We start from the raw sequence: 20933 nt of genomic DNA, 5'->3' as shown, positions 1-20933 counted from the left end.
TGAGTTTACATTGTACTTGGTTCTAAGATCACTTCAGTAGTTTCAAAGCAATGGCTCCGGATTTCATTTTCTTGATAATGATGAAATGTAGGTATCTGTTTTTGATAAAAAATTAGTGTAACAATTGAAAGGTGACACCTATCACCGATTTAGTTAAATCTCGATTACTTTGTGAAAAATATCGATTAATCTACAAAAATATCGATATTTATGTATAATAAATTTTCCTGATTTCATTTTCTTGATACAAAATTTTATTTTCCATAGTTTTTATTTCATTAAGTGTACCTATTTTTGATACAAATTTAATGTAATAACCGAGAAACGATGTAAGCGCAGTTTATCATTTCATTTTATTAGTTAATTTTCGATTACTTAACCAAGAATATTCGATTATATTACACAAATATCGATATTTATGCATATATTTTGAGATACGAGTAGCTTCACTTTTTATGCAAGTCACAAATTTTGACAAAATGTGATAAAGAAGTGACGAGAAAAGCGTTGAGAAAACGCAATAACTTAGTAACATAATTAAAAAAGAAATTTAATTTAGTTTCGAAATTAAATAAAAGCTACGTTTAACGCAGCGGTATTTAAAAATAATGTAAGTTGTAATTTCATAAACAAATTTAAAATACATGAAATATATAAATGAATCAATGAATAATTATTTCGACACATCAGTATTTCTATCTATAATCAGAAGCTATTAAAAAGTATTTATTGGCAACAAAATTTTCAAATCTGTCAGCAAAAGACAAACAGAAGCATTTTCATGATTTCGCGAAGCAGTTACATAGACGAAAAAAACAAACTAGATTTCATATAAAAAATAACCTCGGGATATTGAGATCAAAGTCGTTACCGACAAAAATATTGATGCCTTTGTCAAAAAATATCGAATTACTTTAGAAAAAATATCAACATATTATACTCGTAAAATATACCTATAATAATATATAATATAAGTAAAGTAATAAAAATATCCATAAACTCGAAAACTCAAAAATATCAACGTTAAATATCGATAACTTAATCGATAAATATCGATAAATATCGATAACTCACTCTATAAATATCGATAACGCACTCGATAAATATTGATAACGCACTCGATAACTTAATCGATAGAGCGACCGATAACTTAATAGATAAATATCTACTGCTTCGCCGATAAATGCCGATAGCGTAATCGATAAATATCGATAACTTCACGAATATTATCGATATTATTTGATAAAAAATATCGATACTCGAATTTACTGATGCAACTTAGAGATAGATAGATACTTGGATATGCATGTATGTACGTACATATGTAACCCCTTTGGGGACAGATCCGCCCGATGAGCGAGCGCCGTTGAGGACGAGAGGTATTGGAATACGCAGTAAAGAAAATAAATACGTTGAACGTTATAAAAACTAAGGCTTTGTTTAACACAAGAAAATTTTTTCATAAAATCAAAAAATAATTATAAACAAACAAATTAAATTAAAAAAAAAAGAAGTGTGGTTGTATTTATGTAAACGTTTTTTATTCCGGCATTGTAATGACGGCAAGTAATGTCACTATCTAACGTATCATCTCTAGATCGCTTAACCATCGTGCGTGAGATAAAATATAAAATATATAAAAATCCTGGTGGTTCCTCTGGCAGTGACCCTAAGAGACTGAATCGAAGAACTGAAATTCGTTCTGACTCTACCATCATCTCACATCGTAAGTTTACATTATAAGAAAGATAAGACTTCATCGCTAATGGCCCCTAATTAGTCCAGTCAAAAGAAGATTTAACTTAGTAATTTTAGGAGTATGCGAGTTTATGGTTTTATTATGTAAAGCCCATCACTGTGAACTTAAGTTTGAGTTTTCGTGGTCGGGGGTTGTGTCCCGCGGCCGCCATCTTGGTTTTTGCGATTATCTCGTGAATTTCGAAAGTTACGAAAATTTTGTAAAATACATTCATTCAAAACTTTTTATTGTAAAATTAATACAATAATAAAAAAGTTATAAACAAAATTACGCGAAAAATTATGGGATGAATTGTTTTAAAGCGTAATAACTTTTTTTTATTGATTTTATGGAAAATATACATCAGAGCTTTTTTATAGAGCATTCTTTTGTGAACATTTTTGTCTACAAGTTTTTTCCGCTATCTTTATTTAGTCGTATGATTTTGAGCTGCTAAGCGGAGCAACCAATACATTAGCGAAGCGTGTACATGATTACACAGGCCGACAAAATTTAACCAACATTCAGACCCAGAAGCAAGACTATATATTTCCGAAGGTTTATGATGCGCTGAATCCAAATCTGGCCTCAGAATTGCTTACCAGAGCTGATAGGTTTTCGAGATATCCTAACCTAAAAGTGCAAAAAACACCATTTTTGCCCATATTTGAGGTTATGTAGCCTTGCAGATGTTTTCTTTCATCAAAATTAAAGGATGGCATCTTTAAATACAAGCCTTCTTTTTTCAAATGGCGTTTTGTCTGCTCAAATATCATTTTTTTTCGCAGAGATATCGCATTTTGAAATTTTCATGTTTCGAAATTTTCCTACACCTGAAAATCGATTAAGATAACATAGACATGATATAGTCGATTACTAATTTTCTTGGATTTGAGGGCCTGAAATATATGGATTAATAGTATGTAAATATGGAGTTTGTGGGTAAGCCTGCTTGCGGTTAAGTGGGTTAGCCTGCTCGCGGTATGATAGGGGTGGTTTCTAGGGGTTAGGGCTGTGTGTGACTCTGTCCAAAGGTTAGATAGTGTAGGGGTGTGGTGAGTCAGCACACTTATGGTGTGAGGCAAAATTTTAAGCAAAATAAGACTCAATTCAAGAAAATTAGTAATTTAGTTATTACGCTTTAAAACAATTCATCCATCCGCTTTAAAACAATCCACATAATTTTACAATAAAAAGTATTTAACAAAATTTTCGTAACTTTCGAAATTCACGAGATAATCGCAAAAAACAGTTGCACCCTTATTTCCAAGATGGCGGCCGCCGGACACAACCCCCGACCCCGAAAACTCAAATTTAAGTTCACAGTGATGAGTTTTACATAATAAAACCATAAACTCGCATACTCCTAAAATTACTTAGTTGGCTATTTTTTTTGTCTCTTTTGACTGGACTAAATGTCTTTGAATGAAAACGTGACTCTTTTACTATACCCATGCGTATCTTATCGCTCAGAACGACAGACGTCGCGGGCCTTATAGCTACGAACTAATTTGGGCGGCTAAATGCCGATACGCGTACGCAACGGTAAAACGGCTTGGGCGACTATATGCCGACACTCGTCCCCAAAGGATTAAAATATCAGTGGCGAAAACTCAGAATATATTAAAAAAAAAAACATTTTCAGCCATACGACTTTTCGAAATATGATTTGCTGTTATCGCTAAAAATTTTATTTTTAAGTGTCATTAAAATTTGTCGAAAAAATGTGTACGTGAAGATGAAAACTTCAGAATAAAATAAATCAGAAATAAATGCTTTCAATTATAAAATAATTTTCAAATATAAAATAAAATAAAAATTTTAACCTTTATGAAATACCTTTAAACTAATTTCTGCCCACCTGCTTTCACCTTACCCAGTCACTTGGCACCTGTTATTGTTTACGCTTTCAGGAAATATCAAATTTCCAAATTTGTCTTTCATTTTTTCACAATGGAAACATTTCCATATATTATATAAGAATCGTCAAATGCACTAACAACAGTGTGTGTATTTGTATGTGTTTAGTATAGTGAAAGAGCTTATAAATTTGTTACTAAAGCTTTTTTTTTAATTTTTTTCTTACTACTGCACAGTTTTGGTTTGCTCAAGCGGATATAAAATGGCATACATACATGTGTATGTAAATATGTATTATTTACACGTATTTTCATGCATACATTTTCGATCGCTAGTTTTCAATTTTTAAATTTTTTAATTCTCTTATTTATATATTTTGATTCAATTATTTAGTATATAAAAAATATGCTTATTTCATATGCTTCGTGTTCTTGCTAAACTTACATGCATTCCTACACATGTATCTCAAAATTGTACCACCATTATTGCCATCTATTTTCATTCTAACAGCTGATTGTTCAAAAAAGTTTGAGACTACGTAAATGAATTTTTTTATTTGTTTAATTTTTGCATTTTCTATAATCTTGCAATTTGCTACACTTTTGCAGATGCTTTCTTAGCTGGGATTTTTTGTATATTTTATGATATTTTTTTTCGCTGGATTTAGTGCACACTTTTGATTTAATATTAATTCCGTGTTCTATTCAATAAATATAATTTTTTAATTTCGTTTGACATTTTCTTTTGTTTCTTTTTTTTTTTTGTCTCACCGATTTTCACTTTTTTTGTTACTTCCTCGAGTTTTATTACATTACATACTACATAAGTCCATTACATAATCCATTAGTTTTGTGCCTCAGTTTTCTAGCCGCTATACTCGGTTGGTTGCTATTTTTGTTGATGTTGCTTTTTATGCTTATCCTTAGAACACTTGTATTGGCTTGTAAAGTCCTGTATAGCCGCAGAGGCGCGCTCGCAATGCAGGAATCAAAAAGGCAGCTGAAGAGATATCCTTGAGCAAGTCAGCACATTCGCATACCAACAAATACATTTTATCACCTCTTTGTGAAGTGCTTTTATGCAGTGCAATGCGACGTAGGCCAGCAGCACGTGGCAAATATCTTTTGGGGGGAAATAAAGAAAATATTTGGTTAATTCCCACTGAAGCTCCGATTGATTTTTTTTAAATAAATTTCAAAAATGTATGTACTATTGTAATTTTTTACAATAACCGAAATGAAGAAAAAAAATTGTCTAATAGCGGTCGCCCCTCGTCAGGCAATGGCAAACCTCCGAGTGTATTTCCGCCATGAAAAAGCTCCTCATAAAAAATTCTGCTGTTCGAGGTCCGCTTGAAACTGTAGATCTGTCCATTTCTGGAACAAGTGTTAAGTATCCTAATCAGATCACCTCACTCTATTGTGTGTTACAAACGCCTCGCTCTTTTCATTTTAGCAACGAGGAAGTTTGAGATTCTCATTTTATAACATCGTAGCTATTTACTAGAACCGGGTAAAATATTTAGTTTGTCATGTCCAGTATCAATTGCGATACGGCAATTTTTAAAGAACCTGGTATCATAAAAGATCAGCCCACCTAACGAACCTCAGGCCCGGTGGTCTAGAATTTCCAAAAAATCTATTTTTTTTATATTTCAAAAGCATAGGCTTTTAAGAATATACTGCAACATTTTTGGAAGGATATTCCCAGTATTTCCGATTCTACAGCCGTTTTAGCAGGTAGAGTCAGATTCGTCACTCGGCCACTCTCAAAACTTTAAACTCAATTATCTCAAAATTCCTTTTTTCGGCTATTCAACCGAATCGTCTGAAATTTTAATATGTTGTTCATAACATCAATGGCTATCGCCCGTACTAGAATCATAATTTTATTTCAATTATTTTGTATTTTTTTTATTAAAAAACTGAAAAAAACGAATTTTTGAGTGCCAAATTCAAAATTGCACCATTTTATCAATTTTTTTTATTCTAGTAGCGGGACATAGCTACAGTCATACTGATTAAAAATTTGTTTGGTTTTTTTTTTTCAGATAAATAGAAGAGCTAAAATGGACAACACCATCCAAGTCCAATTTTTGGGGAGGGTCAACTTCAGCGCAATTTTTAAAATTATTAAAATTAAATTTTTTTTCATTTGGGGCCGTTCAAGTATTACGTAAGCAGATTTATTACAATTATTTACCCCCCCCATCCCCCTTGTCAGCAAAAGTAAGCAAAGCTTTTACCCCCTCCCCCCATGCTTACGTAAACATTTTTCAATTAAAAAATGTATTTTTTTTTATATTGTATTATAATTATAATCTTATAATTATAATTTTAAAAATAAGAAAATAGATTTAGAATAGAGATTAGATTTTATTATTCAACATAGAGTAAGGGATAAAAATATTATAATCTTACGAACATAACAAACTTATTTTAAATTTTTGGTACACATATTAAATTCAAATTAGCAGTCTTCAGCCCATGAAACCCGAATCCATGATTCTAAGTTTTCGATGACATTGGTTTGCTTGGATTGCTGCTCAGTGTTGTGAATCTGCTCACTTGAATCCGATTTTGGAATGTCTTCGTCGTTCTCATCGAGCCATTCAACATCATGGTGCTCTAAATTTTGAATAATGCACATCAGTTCATTAGCACGACGAGCAGCGACTTTTGCAGGTCTTACTTTCCTATCAGTGTGCGTGTTTGCTTTTTTATGGATCTTCTCGATGTGACGATTTAGTGACTTGATGGAAGCATGATAAAGACTACATGTTTTGCATGTTCGACTTGATAGCCTCAATTTTACCGTCGGACAAAAAAATCGTAGGGCATTTGCAGGACATCTTTGAGTGAAGCACTTAAGCGTAGAGCTAAATTGACTGGAAGATCAAGAAATTGCCCTCCTTCATCCAAAACTAAGTCATCATCTGTTTGTTTTATTTTTACAGGTGGTGGAAGAAATTTGTTATCTAGTAATCTGAATAGGCCACATCTTGGACGACAGCATTCTGTATTTCTACATTTTACAATTTGAAGCAAGTATTGGCATTCACGCACATGTTCTGAATACCATTTAATGTCTGGAAAATCAGGAACATCTTGTTGACCTGCAGTAACATTATAGCCATCAATTTCCATTGAACTCCATACTTCAGCTAATACATTTCCTGCAAATTCGAAATTAGATCTTTCTAAATGTTCAACAATTGTAACGCCACGTTCATCCAAATGAGACCCAAAATGGTCATGAGGCAATATTAAACCAGCCAGTTCCCGACTAAGAGGAGCCATTGTGCGCTCTACTCTGTTGTACGCACTTCTTCCAGGAGCATTGGTAGCTAAAAACAATGACTTTTTCATAACGCGGATTTTCATTTGGTCTTCCATCAACCGTCATGATTACCACAGGTTTTACTAGTCCATGGTCAGTTTTAGCTAATGGTCGAAACTCTTCAAGTTCGAGAAGGGTCTCGAAATCCTGAGCATGAGTATTAGCAGTAGATGAACTATGCTTTCCACTTCGAATAGCGATGTATGTTGGTCCAGAATATCCAACGGCTTGCGGTGGCCTTAGCATACTGGAAGTGATTTTGATACCACCGTAAACAGATAATATTAATTTATGACGCTCAGCGATTACCCAATCGTGGTCAGGTAATTTGATTCTATATTCCATGTGCATTAGAAGAGGTGCTTGCTTATTTGCCGCAGTTACGCCAATAGGGACTCGAGCTTTATCATCTTGAGATATAAAAAATACTTGATCTGGTCCAAGTATGGATGCTATGTTCTCTAAATAATGGATTGATGTTTCAGCGAACTTCATATCTAAGTGGATCTTGTGGTGATCAGTTTGAGCCCGAATAAGCTTAATAGGGACTGTCGATACATGTCTTCGTCCTTCTGCAGAATTAGACTTTCTGGGAATCAAACGAAGATATGTCCCACTGCGACTAATGTCAAATCCTCTTTTACGTTATTCTTGTGTGAGTTCATTAAGAGTTTTTACGCTGCGAATAGATTCCGTTCGTCTTCTAACATCTGCTGCACTCCCAAATAAAGCTATATCCGCAATTGTTTTCAATAGTGATGGTTGATTGCTTTCAAGATTAGGACGTCCCACTGAATCCCTCAGAGATAGTATTTTTTTTATTTCTGGATTTTCATGACAAATATCTTCTAACTTTCTTTTCATACCATCCCTGTGTTTCTTCTGGGCAACTGCGTTTTGAATCTTCCTGGTTAAAGACTGTTTTGCTGTTTTTATTTCCTCACGCAACTTAATGATCTGTTTATCAACTTCAGCACGACTTGGCATAGTAACTCTGGTAGAATACAAAGCGTTCAGATTTTTTTCGAGTAGAGCAATCTTATTTTTCATAGCCTCCTGAGAAGGTTTTGCTCTCTGTTTATCTGCATTTTCATTATTTTCACATTTCTCTTCTTCCTGTTTTTTAATATTTGAAGCTGGCTGTATAATTTGTGTTTTTTCTGTAGGTTTACAGGTAGTCGTTGCCGAAAAGTACAAACTTTCTATTGGTTCTGCTAAAGATTCTCTTATTAAGCTACATAGGTAAATACAAAGTATGCAATAAAAACTGCATTTAAAGATTATTTAAAGCCATAGCCCGTCATTTACGTCTATCAACTCCCCCCAGAGGGAAATTGCAAAATTCGCATAAATTTTTAATATTTCTAGTACTCATAGGTACCTAAAATGATTTCGTCACTCACCTTGAAAAAAAATGTAGTAGATTGGATTTATTCTTAGTCGCCGTTTGCAATTCTTCTTCAATTCTCTTAGATACAATGATATCTAGTTCCTTGTCGGACTTTGCTTGTAATTTATAATTTCGCCACACTTCGTTAACTAACTTTTGTATATATTTAGATTTTTTAAAACTTTCAAACAATTTTTGGTATAACTTGGATTTGTCTATTTGAAACGACATCTGATTTAAACGTTAAACTTTGGCTAATGAAATCAACGGTAACACAAATGTTGAGTTAGTTGTATCCGAACAAAACAATACACTAACAGAAGAAAGTTAGACAAGTGAACAGCGCGCGGTAATTCCCCGAATCGCGTATGCGTGTATATTTGCGGGAATCCCCGAAAATGCGTTTCGTTTTCAAGCATAGATAATGTGAGGGTTGCCATTCGTGTAAATATATTAACTAAATAACTACTGATGACGTAATCATCATCTAGACTCCCCTACCCCCCATGTCATCCAAAATAAGCAAAAAAAATACCCCCCCACCCTTCCATAGTGCTTACGTAATACTTGAACGGCCCCTTTTTGTATGTAAAAGAAGTTAAATAAAAAGCCTAAAAAATTTTAATTTTGTTTTTTATTTTTTATTGTAAGAAAAAAATCCTGAAAATACCCGAAATTTTCGAGCTCTAGACCACCGGGACCCCTTAAAGCCTCATATTTCAGCCCAAATATGCAGCTTCCTTGCTTATTTTCTGATTGCCTAATATATCCGACAGCCCAAAATTGTAAATATATGGTATTTTTTAGTTTTTGAATATCCTTGATAAATTCTTATTGAGCTAAGTTTTTATGTTGAAATCGTAACAGTTGCAAATCATTGCTCGTTATGTCATTTTTATGAGCATTAAAGCCGTCCTAGTAGTGCTGTGGTGCTAAACACTTCAGCATTCTGTCGTGCTGAGAGTGATTGCTACTTGCCCTGTCACCATATGAACTTTGGATGTTTAGAATCTTCTACCCCATAGCCCTTCTTGTATTTATAAATCGCTGCCCGTAGACAATGCTTCGCATTTTCTGCGCCAACACCATACCAAGCAGCAGCCTGTGGAGTAATACCAAATAAACTCCAATAAAAAGGGAAGTCCTGAAAAGGACATGGGGCTGGCTTGGACACACTCTTTGAAGAGAATCCACAAGGAAACCGACAAAGAGTTAGACCTTCGCTGACCTGGAGTTTAGAAACAGAGATGAAGAAAACGGACAAAAGCTGGAACGAGCTGAAAAAGATCTATTCTGTTGGAATCGAATGGAGGAATATTGTTGTGGCTCTTATATGTATATATATATACATGTATTACATACCTCTCCTCCTTCTTTGTCACTAATCGTCTCGAATTTCTATTTTACATGTCTCGAATCTCTGCGAAAGACCAAAGTGAAGAAAAACGTTTTTCTAATAGCGGTCGCCCCTCGACAGGCAATGGCAAACCTCCGAGTGTATTTCTGCCATGAAAAAGCTCCTCGTAAAAAATATTTGCCGTTCGGAGTCGGCTTGAAACTGTAGGTCCCTCCATTTGTGGAACAACATCAAGACACACACACGCGCCAATTATATTTATGTGTCTGCAGGTCACCCATTGCCTATCAATAACTACCCCGGTAGCAACTCAAGCTAAGCTCTAGTATTTATGTATGTCAATTTTCGTTTTTTACTTTCCTTGTTTTGCCATGATAGTGGCCAAAGTAAGTCTTAATTAGAATAGTAATTTTTACTAAAATTTGATTTAGTCTTAGCTATCTTTTTTTTAGTAAACTGCACTTTATAGATTGCATGAGAAAATTGCGCTTTAATTTATAAGTCGTTCATCTACAGACTTTCACTCACCGATACAACATTCGTGCCCCCGTCCAGTACAGCCAATTCTTCTCGAACCGTTCACCATCATCACCTTCGAAAACCTAAAACAAACAAACGAACAATCAATACACGTACAAGAAAAATAAATATTTCACACACTTCGTCATATAAAAAAGATTATAATAATATAAAAATAATTCAATATTGTTTTCTCTTAAAACAAATGAATCCTTGCAACAACCTAGTTTCTGATATATTTAAATTAAGAGATAACTCAAGTTGCTTTGATATGGCTATGTAAAGTGTTATGCAAATACTATCTGGTGCATACCCTGTGGGAAATTTGGTGCCTTTGAACATGTGTAGTTGAATTGTATTCGGAAGCATGGATGTATGAAAGAGTTTGAGAAAACTGGTAGGTCATGATTGAAAACCCAAGCATGCAAGCTTATGGTGACCATTTCACTTGACACCTGTACAGAGACATTCGTGCAAATTGCATCGGGGATGAGCTGGCTAGGAGAGGAACTAATCGTTAATTAGTGAGCTCTGCCTAGTAAGTGGATATCCCTTTATCCACAAGCGCTGGATTAAGGTCGGTCTGCATCGCGCACGTCAACAATAGATGATGAAACAGAACTAAGTACCTAATCAAGCTAGCCCGACCTTGCTTTAGTTCCGGACACTGCTAAAAGGGAACACATGGAAACGTAATGGGTTTCCCTCTAATAGTTTCTGTCGCAGCTGCAAACACGAGGAGGAAGTGACGAGTGTTGAGCACTTCTCTGCCACTGTCTCGGTCTTACCAGAACGCAACATCATATTTCCTTGGATGTCTGGTAGAGTTAAGATCCGCGGGTGTCAACAATATTTCCACATTTATTAAAGGCACGAAGTGATTTCTCCACATTGAGAATTACAGGTGAATACTTGAGCCTAAATAAGTGATATCATAATAGGTCTTCAGGCCTAAGTGAGTCCCTCTACACCCTTATGGAGAGTGGAAACCACCGTAACCTAACCTAATCTACACTTTATGGGATTCCTTTCAAATATGACTGACACCATTTGTAAAAATTATAAATCTTGCGATAGAGTGATTCATTTTATGCCACCTTACACTAGTCGCCACTGTATACCTACATTTGCTGAAATCGAAGTGATTCGAGTTTTCAATAATTTTTTCTTAGTAGTTCATCTACCATTTCCTATTGGGGTATTACGCTCCAGTCTTCTGTTCATCCACTCTCTTAAGTATATGTGTATAGTACATGTATGCATGTACGTATGTATGTATGTATGTATGCATGGATGTACAAACCTTAAACACGCTGATTATATAGCCTGTTGCTGGCGTTTGTGTCTTCTTGAAGCCACCACTTTCATTGGGCGCCAACACCAACGGTGGACGGCATATGGCAGCTACTTCGCTGTACAGATCCAGAGTATGAGCGGCAGTATATCTAAGCGGAAATTGAAAATAAAAGAATGTGAAATATATTATAGTAAATTATTGTATGTATAGTATGAGTATTGTTAAAGGAATAAAATGATGTGTTTTCTATCCAGCCGTAGAGTAAACTGGATTATAGTGAATTGAAAGAAGAGCAAAGTATACTTTAGCTCTAATGTTTGCAGATCTATTTCAGACATCACCAAGGGCAATCTACATATGTATGCAGGTAAGTACGTGAACATATATACATATACGGAAATGCTTCAATGTTCAAACTTTAACTATAAAAAATGTAGTTGTATGTAAATGTATGTTGGCATGATTTTACTATTTGCAGATTAAGGTGGAATTTTATTTTGGGAAATTGTAGCAGCTTAAGCTCACACCACTTAAAAGTCTAGTACAAATAATGAAATTTGATAGTTTAATGACAAAATCTGCATTTGAAAAAGCATCGGCTAAGCAATTGTGGCTGATCGTCCCTAAGAAAGATGCCCCTTTGAATGTGGTAACTGGATGGGAATCATGCTGTTGTATGTAACACTCAAAGTACTCTGGAAAGTCATTCTTAACCGAATCAGCGGTAAAATTGATAGTTATGTAGACAACAAGCTGCATTTGAGCCGACAAATCGTATGTGGACCAAATTTCCACCCTCTGGAACCCAAACAGTATGAAACCTCTTGATGATCTCTATTATAATGAAGGCGTTGATTTACTGTCACAGCAATGGGGACACATGCTACGCCAACTAGATGTTGTGGCTACCTACGCAGATCGCGTTGGGTTGGGTATTAACATTGAAAAGACGAAGTCTATGGCCATTAATGACACTCGACCTTGCGCATCCTCAATGCACGGACATCCCATTGAAAGTATAAACAAATTTGTCTACTTAGATGGCCACATCACCCCTAACGGTGGCGTTAATACTGACAATATGTACAGAATAACAAAAGCCAGATCATTCTTCGTTATGCCTAAAAGCAAAGTACCATAAGCAGCGAACCGCCAGAACAAAACTAAGTATTTTCAGTTCGAATGTGAAGTCTGTACTGCTGTATGGCTGCGAAACGTGGTCCGCAGCGGATTCAACAACAGCGGTTGAGATTGAAATACGTGAACGAAAGTGGAAAAGGATAGGCCATACGATCAGTAAACCGGCGACTGACATCAGCAGAATGTCCCTAGACCGGAATCCGCAAGGCTCTGGCCAAAAGGAATATAGAGACGAAGCTGTGTGACGAAGTCACGACATCTGCCGAGTCGCTTACTCGGCAGCAGATAGAGTCAAAAGCTGCAAATCGATCCGAAAGGAATTTATTTGTATCGGCACTTTGCGCACCCAGCCGGCGCGTTAGCAAATAATAGATAATATTACAAATACATCTACTTTACACTACACTGCATCTACTCTACATTAGATATTAAACGATTTTTTCGCACCTCCGCAGAGACTGGCATTGGCCATGGAAGGCATTTCTGTATGGAAAAGTTTCTCATATGTAAAAGCCATTAGCTATTCGGAGGCGGTAAAAAATTGTATATCGGTCCATTTGTGAGACAAAATAGATTGGGCCTGCTTGACTCCCTCATGAATTGTTGTTGTAGCAGTAACTTTGTCCAGTCAGTGAAGTGTAATCATCGGTCGTCTTCGTCTAGCTCATCTAACGGTAGGCCCAGGAAACTTGCTGTTTCGGCAGGTTGGGTCCAGAGGGAGAGGGATGTTAGATGAGTGGGTTTGATGGGACACGTGAAAAGGTGGTTAGTGTCGTGCGGGAAGCCTTCACATGCCGGACATATGTTTAGGAGTCGATTCTGGATAGGTAGGAGTTTAACCTGCTACAGTATCCAGAACGTAATTGTGCCAAGGTTACGCGGGACTCTCGGGGAAGTTGGAGCTCTTCGTCTGCAATGGGTGGTGGTTGGACTCTGACGACGGCATTTGGTGGTCGGGAGCTTAAGAAGGTAGTAAGAGTCGATGAATGTCATTAATTGTCTGTCTTTATTCTGTTCGATCCAGTAATTGTCGGTCTGTTTTGTCCTGGATCTTGTCCGCGTAGTTAAGGAGGTGCCTCTGGACATGGCTGGGAGGTGGCTTAGGCTCAAGTAGGCGCCTGCATGGGTGGCACCTGCGGTAACACCCTAACAGGAACTGTTTGCTGAGTAGTTCATTATGCTCCTTTATAGGGAGCATACAGGCCTCGTCATGTAACTGTTGTAGTGGTGGCATTAGAAGACGTCTTGTCACAGTCCTAATGGCAGTGTTCTGACAAGTCTGTAGTTTCGTTCACTGCAAATCACTGGTTCCAGATGACCAGACAGGCGCAGCATAGTTTAAAACCGGCCGGCCTATTGCCTTAAATGTCGATAGCAACATTTCTTTATCTTTGCCCCAAGTTCTGCCGGCAAACGATTTGAGGACCTTGTTGCGATTTCGGACTTTAGTGGCAATAGCGGTTGTATGCACTGAGAAGGAGAGCAAACTGTCGAAGGTAACTGCCAATATTTTGGGGGTTTTAACAGTCGGAATTGGTGTGTCATCGACTTTTACCTTAAGTTGCAATTTGACCTCCTTTGTCCAGGTGGTGAAGAGGGTCGCCGTGGATTTCATCGGGGAAAGACATTAAAGACATTCCCATGGCAACCGGATCTACATTACCGGAATGATTCGGTTTTTGCCGACTAAGAGCTGCCGCTCCAGTCAACTAGACTTGCCTAGTGTATCGTACCCCACCCCCAATCCCTTATTAACTCTTCGCCTATTGTTACCATGAATAGGTATGGGGCAATTTCCAACTCTTATGCTGAGCTGAGCGTAGTCGGGCTGCATGTAAACGGCATTTACCCTATCTTAAACAAAATTCTGAGCTTGATCAGAATGAAACACCTTTTCATCACATTTCATCACATAGATTAAAGTTTCCAGCTTATTAGACATAAAAATGCATTTAGATCGACTCGTGGTATGATGCCTGCACTAAACTGTGATGTTCTACCGGAAGGCGCTCTGACAGAATTCTCTGCATTACGATTTGGTTTCTGAACTGGATTGCAAACCCCAAAATTCTGTTTTGTAAATTAGCTAATATTAAATTAAAATATCTTTAGCGCAACTACGCCACATCTTTCAAATACTTACTTTAGTGCTTTCGGCTCGAATTTCGATAGTGATGAGACGCGTATGCCTGAGTAAAAGTGCGATGGATCCGTTTGCGTAGTGTTGATTAAATAGTAAGAGATGAATGGAAAGTCCGCTGCGGGGAGTAAACGTAAAATCATATATATTCCAGTGTATTTAGCTACAATTTCCCACTTACCGTTCTTCTCCATATTGGCCAAGAGCATGCCACCGACCGCCGTATTCGCCTGCTGCACCTCCGATACGAGCTCCGCTGCCACAGCGCGTTGCTTCAGCAATGGGTGTGACAATGGTGACTCGAGCATTGGATCAATGGGTTCCAAAGGGCTCATTAGATGCACGAGTATACATAATTTGGGATCAGAGACCTCGAGTATGCTAAGAGGACTATTGGTTTTACCATCGGAAGATGGGGCGGGCAACTAAATGTCAGACAGGCGTTTTGGGTTGTTCAAATACTTCTGTGAGATATGAAATGTATGCGCTTAATAGACTTACCGGTATACCCGCTGGCAGAAAACGATCGACACTGTGCACTGGTATAATGAAACAATCACGATCCAACGCTGACAACGAAATCGGTTCGGAACGGATTGCGCCCGATGTGCCAGCAGCATTGTCGCCACCAAAACTCACTGGAAAATGTAATTCATATAAATGGCTGATTAATAGTTGTTATGGAAATTCATACATTGAGTTAGTACAACAGTTAGACAAAATTTAAAAAAGAAAATATTTAGTTGGCGCAAAGCTTTATGAAGCTCTCTTTTTTAGAAGATTTACATAGCTTTGACAATTGGTAACAATTTTTTTGGTTAAACGCATACTTGGTCCCCGAAGAATGAAAGGTTTTTGTTAAAAGACTTACACACATGATTTTTAAGCTGACGGACGAGCTTCTGTGAGCTTTTTAAACTTCTGCTGATGCTTTCACAGTTTTGTAAGTACCGGTTAGAATTAGTTTGACAACAAAAGGAGATTACAAATGTTTACAATGAGAGATTTAAGGGGACACTTGATAACTTTAAAGCAATATTAAAACTATATTTTCGATAAGACCGCTGCATTATTTTCAAATAATTCGCATAATTTGCCAAACCCATTTTGGATTAACTTCTGAAGGACTAAGCTTGAAAATAATGTTCAACGTTTCAATGCTAAAGGCTTAACCTGGGTTAGACAGTCTTCCAAAGTATTGGCTGTGTCATAAGTCGAAACTTTGAAAGAACTGCCCACTTTCACTTGCATGGACTGTAATAGGCCATATTTGGTATTTCAATCGCTTGCACCGTTAATGCCATTTTACAATTTCTGTCACTAATATTTTTTTTGGTCGGTTCGAATCTCGGTGAGAACACCAAAATTAAGAAAAACATTTTTCTAATAGCGGTCGCCCCTCGGCAGGCAATGGCAAACCTCCGAGTGTATTTCTGCCATGAAAAAGCTCCTCATAAAAATATCTGCCGTTCGGAGTCGGCTTGAACTCTAGGTCCCTCCATTTGTGGAACAACATCAAGACGCACACCACAAATAAGAGGAGGAGCTCGGCCAAACACCCAAAAAAGGGTGTACGCGCCAATTATATATATATAATAGGACTATCAATAAGTTCGTGCGGTTTTACAACAGATGGCGTAACTTGATTATTATTCCATCGATCCACATTTCCAAACATTCATTGGAGAGCTACTGTCGTAAGGCACAAACGTCAGTATAAGTTTTTTATTTGAAGCGTAAACAACAATATTTTTACCACACTTGAAAATGTCGAATTTCGTGCCAAATAATGTGTTTTTGCGGGGAATTCTTCTTCATTATTTTAATATGAAGAAAAAAGCAGCCGAAAGTCATCGTATCTTGGTGGAAGTTTATGGTGAGCATGCTCTATCTGAGCGAACGTGCCAGAAGTGGTTTGCACGCTTTAAAAGTGGTGATTTTGGCTTGGAAGACGAAGAACGCGAGGGTGCGCCGCCAAAGTTCATGGATACCGAATTGGAGGAATTGCTCGATCAAGATCCGGCTCAAACGCAAGAAGAGGTTGCAAAAACTTTGGGAGTTGATCAATCAACCATTTCCAAACGTTTAAAAGCCATGGGAATGATCCGAAAGGTAGGCCATTGGGTGCCGTATGAATTGAAGCCAAGAGACGTTGAACGCCGTTTTATGGCATGCGAACAACTGCTTCAACGGCACAAAAGAAAGGGTTTTTTGCATCGAAATGTGACTGGCGATGAAAAGTGGGTCCATTACGACAATCCAAAACGTCGGGCAACGTATGGATACCCTGGCCATGCTTCAACATCGACGTCGGCGCAGAATATTCATGGCCTGAAGGTTATGCTGTGTATCTGGTGGGACCAGCTGGGTGTTGTGTATTATGAGCTACTGAAACCGAATGAAACGATTACGGGGGATGTCTACCGACGACAATTGATGCGTTTGAGCTGAGCACTGCGAGAAAAACGGCCGCAATACGCCGATAGACACGACAAAGTTATTTTGCAACATGACAATGCTCGGCCACATGTTGCACAAGTGGTCAAAACATACTTAGAAACGCTCAAATGGGATGTCCTACCCCACCCGCCGTATAGTCCAGACCTTGCGCCATCCGATTACTATCTCTTCCGATCGATGCAACATGGCCTGGCTGACCAGCACTTCCGTAATTACGATGAAGTCAAAAAATGGATCGATTCGTGGATTGCGGCAAAACCGACCGAATTAAAAGTAGTAGTAAGCGATGGACAATATTTTGAATATTAAATTTGTAACCATTTTACGTCAATAAAGTTTCAAATTTCGAAAAAAAACCGCACGAACTTATTGATAGTCCTATTATATATATATAATATTTGTTTTGATTTTTTTATACAGCTTTTTGGAAACTCTGAAAATGACCGTCTCAAAATATGTAATGTGAAAAATCAATAAAGCTCAATTTTAATTTCAATTCTCAAGTTCAAAAGATGTGTACTCGTATTGACATTGCATATTTCTGGGCGCAAATGTATTTAATGCGCGCAATAGCGTTTTGGTGATGAAGTTATAGCAACGACGATCTTTTTTAGTTTCTATGTGCTTTTTGCCAAATTAAATTAAAAAAGGTTTGCAATTTTTCGGTCAGTATGCCGTGTGGCATGAAAATTCCTTTTTTGCTTTTATGCGCAAACATTTCCGTTCCAGGATTTCTATTCGGCGCATTACGGTAATATTAGTCAGCAGTTAAAGACACAATTTTTTATAAAGTTAGTTTTTTTTTACAGCAGCACAGGGGAAAAATGAGTCCATTCTTGTTGGTCGAAAGCATAAAAAAACATGAATAAAGATCTGTATTCCAAAAGCAATAAATCGACAAAACAATACATCGCAGAGTTATGGACCGTAAACCACAGTATCAAAAATTATATAATTCATAAACACGTTATAAAACAAATTATATGAACAGCGAAGCCACACAAGCAGTAGCTAAGACAATCTCAAGGTCATTCAGAGTAAGAGAGTTGAGGTCAAGGTCATTAAAGCCACTTCTTTAAATTTACCGCGAAAAAGAACAAAATCACGTTACTTGTAAGAAATTGCTAGTTTTCTCTAGTGTCCGTTTGTAGGCCATTGTTCCCCTGTGTGGAATATTCTTTTTCAATTTTTTATTTCCTTGCTTTCATTGAAATGTTAGACGTAGGAAAAAGGAGGGAGATGAATGCTGTATTGAACTAGGATGGTGGAAATAGGTTTGGTTAAAAAAGGCGTTGTAAGCCAATTGAAATTTTTTGTTTTTGTTCAAGGAGTCGGCAAATTATTTGAGCGCACCTCAACACAAGTTAATATATTTTTAATTATAAATTTTCCTTTTGATTTTATTAACTGTGCTAAGGAATTAGTTTAGCAGCAATGGCTTTTGGTAATACGAAAAAAAAAAATTATTTACTAAAATTACTGTTTTTTTATTTAATTTTTTTTTTAATATGTATTATTTGATTTTTGTTTTTGTGCTTTTTTTCGCATATTTTTTTTTTAATTTTTAATTTTTGTCAGTCGTATTAAACGGAAACGGAAACTCAAACCTTGCCTGGCAGCTTGAAAGCGGGCCGTTGTTGTTGCTGCTGCATTCGATAGCACCGTGGCAACCTGACCATTCCGTACTCTAACACTATTGTTCCATCTTAATAGAGATATGGACGGCTTGCGATCGACAAGGGGCTGCGGTGCCTCCACTTCATAGGGCTGAGGTGGAAGTGAAAGTGATGTTGTGGTGGTCGATAACTGTGTGCACGCACCCGAAAAGGCAGTGCACCTTTCTGCAATGAGTTCTGTTGATTTAAAGAATGTTTTGTTTCTTTACTCACTAAATTTTGTTTTCGTGTACTGTTTGTGGTTGATTTTCTTTTCAGTGTTAGTGAATAAGTGTGAGTGTCATTTAGTGATATACTTAACCTAGAATGTGTTGGTATTCGTGTATGTATTTGTGTTAATGCTGACTCGTAATAAAACTAATTATTAACAAATAACGAAGAGAGAGAGTGTGTGTGTGCGTGATAAAAAATGCACTAAATTGTTCTGGTTGTGGCCGAACTGGACTACTATTAAATATTTATGTAGAGATATAAAACACATTTCGGGCCTTCCCAATAATATTAGAATGTCGTAATAGGAACTATGAAAGAAATCGCTAGGAGAAAGACACTTAAAATAAAACTCGCATACCTGACTGATGGCAAGAGATTACTTTAAGCTTGCGAGACGTCATGGAAGGAGTTCATAATTGTGATTGCGGAACATCTTCTTCTGCATTTTTAAATGCATTATAGCCACTGCAGTGATGTTGGCCAAGCTTAACAAAACATTTCTCCTTTCTCGTGCTAACTGACCCAAAATAAGGCCGCCGAAGAAATCCCAAGTTCTTCTTCTCTTGGTTCTCAAAAGCAAAGAAGGCCTTACCTTTCCTCTACCATTACCAGCTGACCAGCATTTGCAACCATTCGCACGACACAGCCTAGTCAGCGGATCCCATAGAGTTTCATGCGTTAGACCACGCAAATATCTCCGCTAAACTTCTATGAGCTAAGCATCATTTTTCTGTGATACTCACTACATTGGCACACCTGGAAGTGGCTAGAAATAATTCACTCCTCTGAGTGACTGCTAAAAAACCGCTTGGTCCTCATAAGATCAGCTCGTCATATTTAGATTAATGGTTTACTAGGGTTCATAGCTCGGAATATGACTTACAGGCTTCTGCCGTTTTTGCGACCTATCACCGAAAACAGCTCTATACTTGCGAGTGAACATCTCGACGTGGTACGGCCAGAAGAAAAGCATGTGCGAGGGTCCTTTAAAAAGTCCGTGCACAAAGGAGAACTACTAAATTTTTTGGTGGTAAACATTTTTTTTTATTTTTCGATATAGACTTATATAATAGGACTATGAATAAGTTCGTGCGGTTTTTTTTCGAAATTTGAAACTTTATTGACGTAAAATGGTTACAAATTTAATATTCAAAATATTGTCCATCGCTTACTACTACTTTTAATTCGGTCGGTTTTGCCGCAATCCACGAATCGATCCATTTTTTGACTTCATCGTAATTACGGAAGTGCTGGTCAGCCAGGCCATGTTGCATCGATCGGAAGAGATAGTAATCGGATGGCGCAAGGTCTGGACTATACGGCGGGTGGGGTAGGACATCCCATTTGAGCGTTTCTAAGTATGTTTTGACCACTTGTGCAACATGTGGCCGAGCATTGTCATGTTGCAAAATAACTTTGTCGTGTCTATCGGCGTATTGCGGCCGTTTTTCTCGCAGTGCTCGGCTCAAACGCATCAATTGTCGTCGGTAGACATCCCCCGTAATCGTTTCATTCGGTTTCAGTAGCTCATAACACACAACACCCAGCTGGTCCCACCAGATACACAGCATAACCTTCAGGCCATGAATATTCTGCGCCGACGTCGATGTTGAAGCATGGCCAGGGTATCCATACGTTGCCCGACGTTTTGGATTGTCGTAATGGACCCACTTTTCATCGCCAGTCACATTTCGATGCAAAAAACCCTTTCTTTTGTGCCGTTGAAGCAGTTGTTCGCATGCCATAAAACGGCGTTCAACGTCTCTTGGCTTCAATTCATACGGCACCCAATGGCCTACCTTTC

At 37.4% G+C, this 20933-nt stretch overlaps 1 protein-coding gene across 10 annotated transcripts in view; it reads right to left on the bottom strand.

Moving 5' to 3' along the window:
• The window catches only part of LOC128868373 (uncharacterized), a 68440-nt gene that overhangs the window by 7552 nt on the left and 39955 nt on the right, over positions 1-20933 (bottom strand). For 6 of the 10 annotated variants that reach the window (XM_054110387.1, XM_054110386.1, XM_054110389.1 and 3 more), the window contains 7 exons: positions 18848-19093; positions 15282-15418; positions 14962-15205; positions 14784-14898; positions 11507-11648; positions 10213-10286; positions 4142-4719 (listed from right to left, as the gene is read on the bottom strand). In XM_054110387.1, coding sequence (XP_053966362.1) covers positions 4521-4719; positions 10213-10286; positions 11507-11648; positions 14784-14898; positions 14962-15205; positions 15282-15418; positions 18848-19093 — 1157 coding nt within the window. In that variant the 3' untranslated portion in view covers positions 4142-4520. Of the gene's footprint in view, positions 1-4141; positions 4720-10212; positions 10287-11506; positions 11649-14783; positions 14899-14961; positions 15206-15281; positions 15419-18847; positions 19094-20933 lie in introns of those variants that run through there. The other 4 variants (XM_054110393.1, XM_054110394.1, XR_008455107.1 and 1 more) reach the window with 3 other exon arrangements.

The sequence above is a fragment of the Anastrepha ludens genome, chromosome 6 (assembly GCF_028408465.1).
Source record: "Anastrepha ludens isolate Willacy chromosome 6, idAnaLude1.1, whole genome shotgun sequence".
Classification (NCBI taxonomy): Eukaryota; Metazoa; Arthropoda; class Insecta; order Diptera; family Tephritidae; genus Anastrepha; species Anastrepha ludens.
Note: the sequence above shows the minus strand (reverse complement) of the source record. Positions and strands in the feature narration are given on the sequence as shown.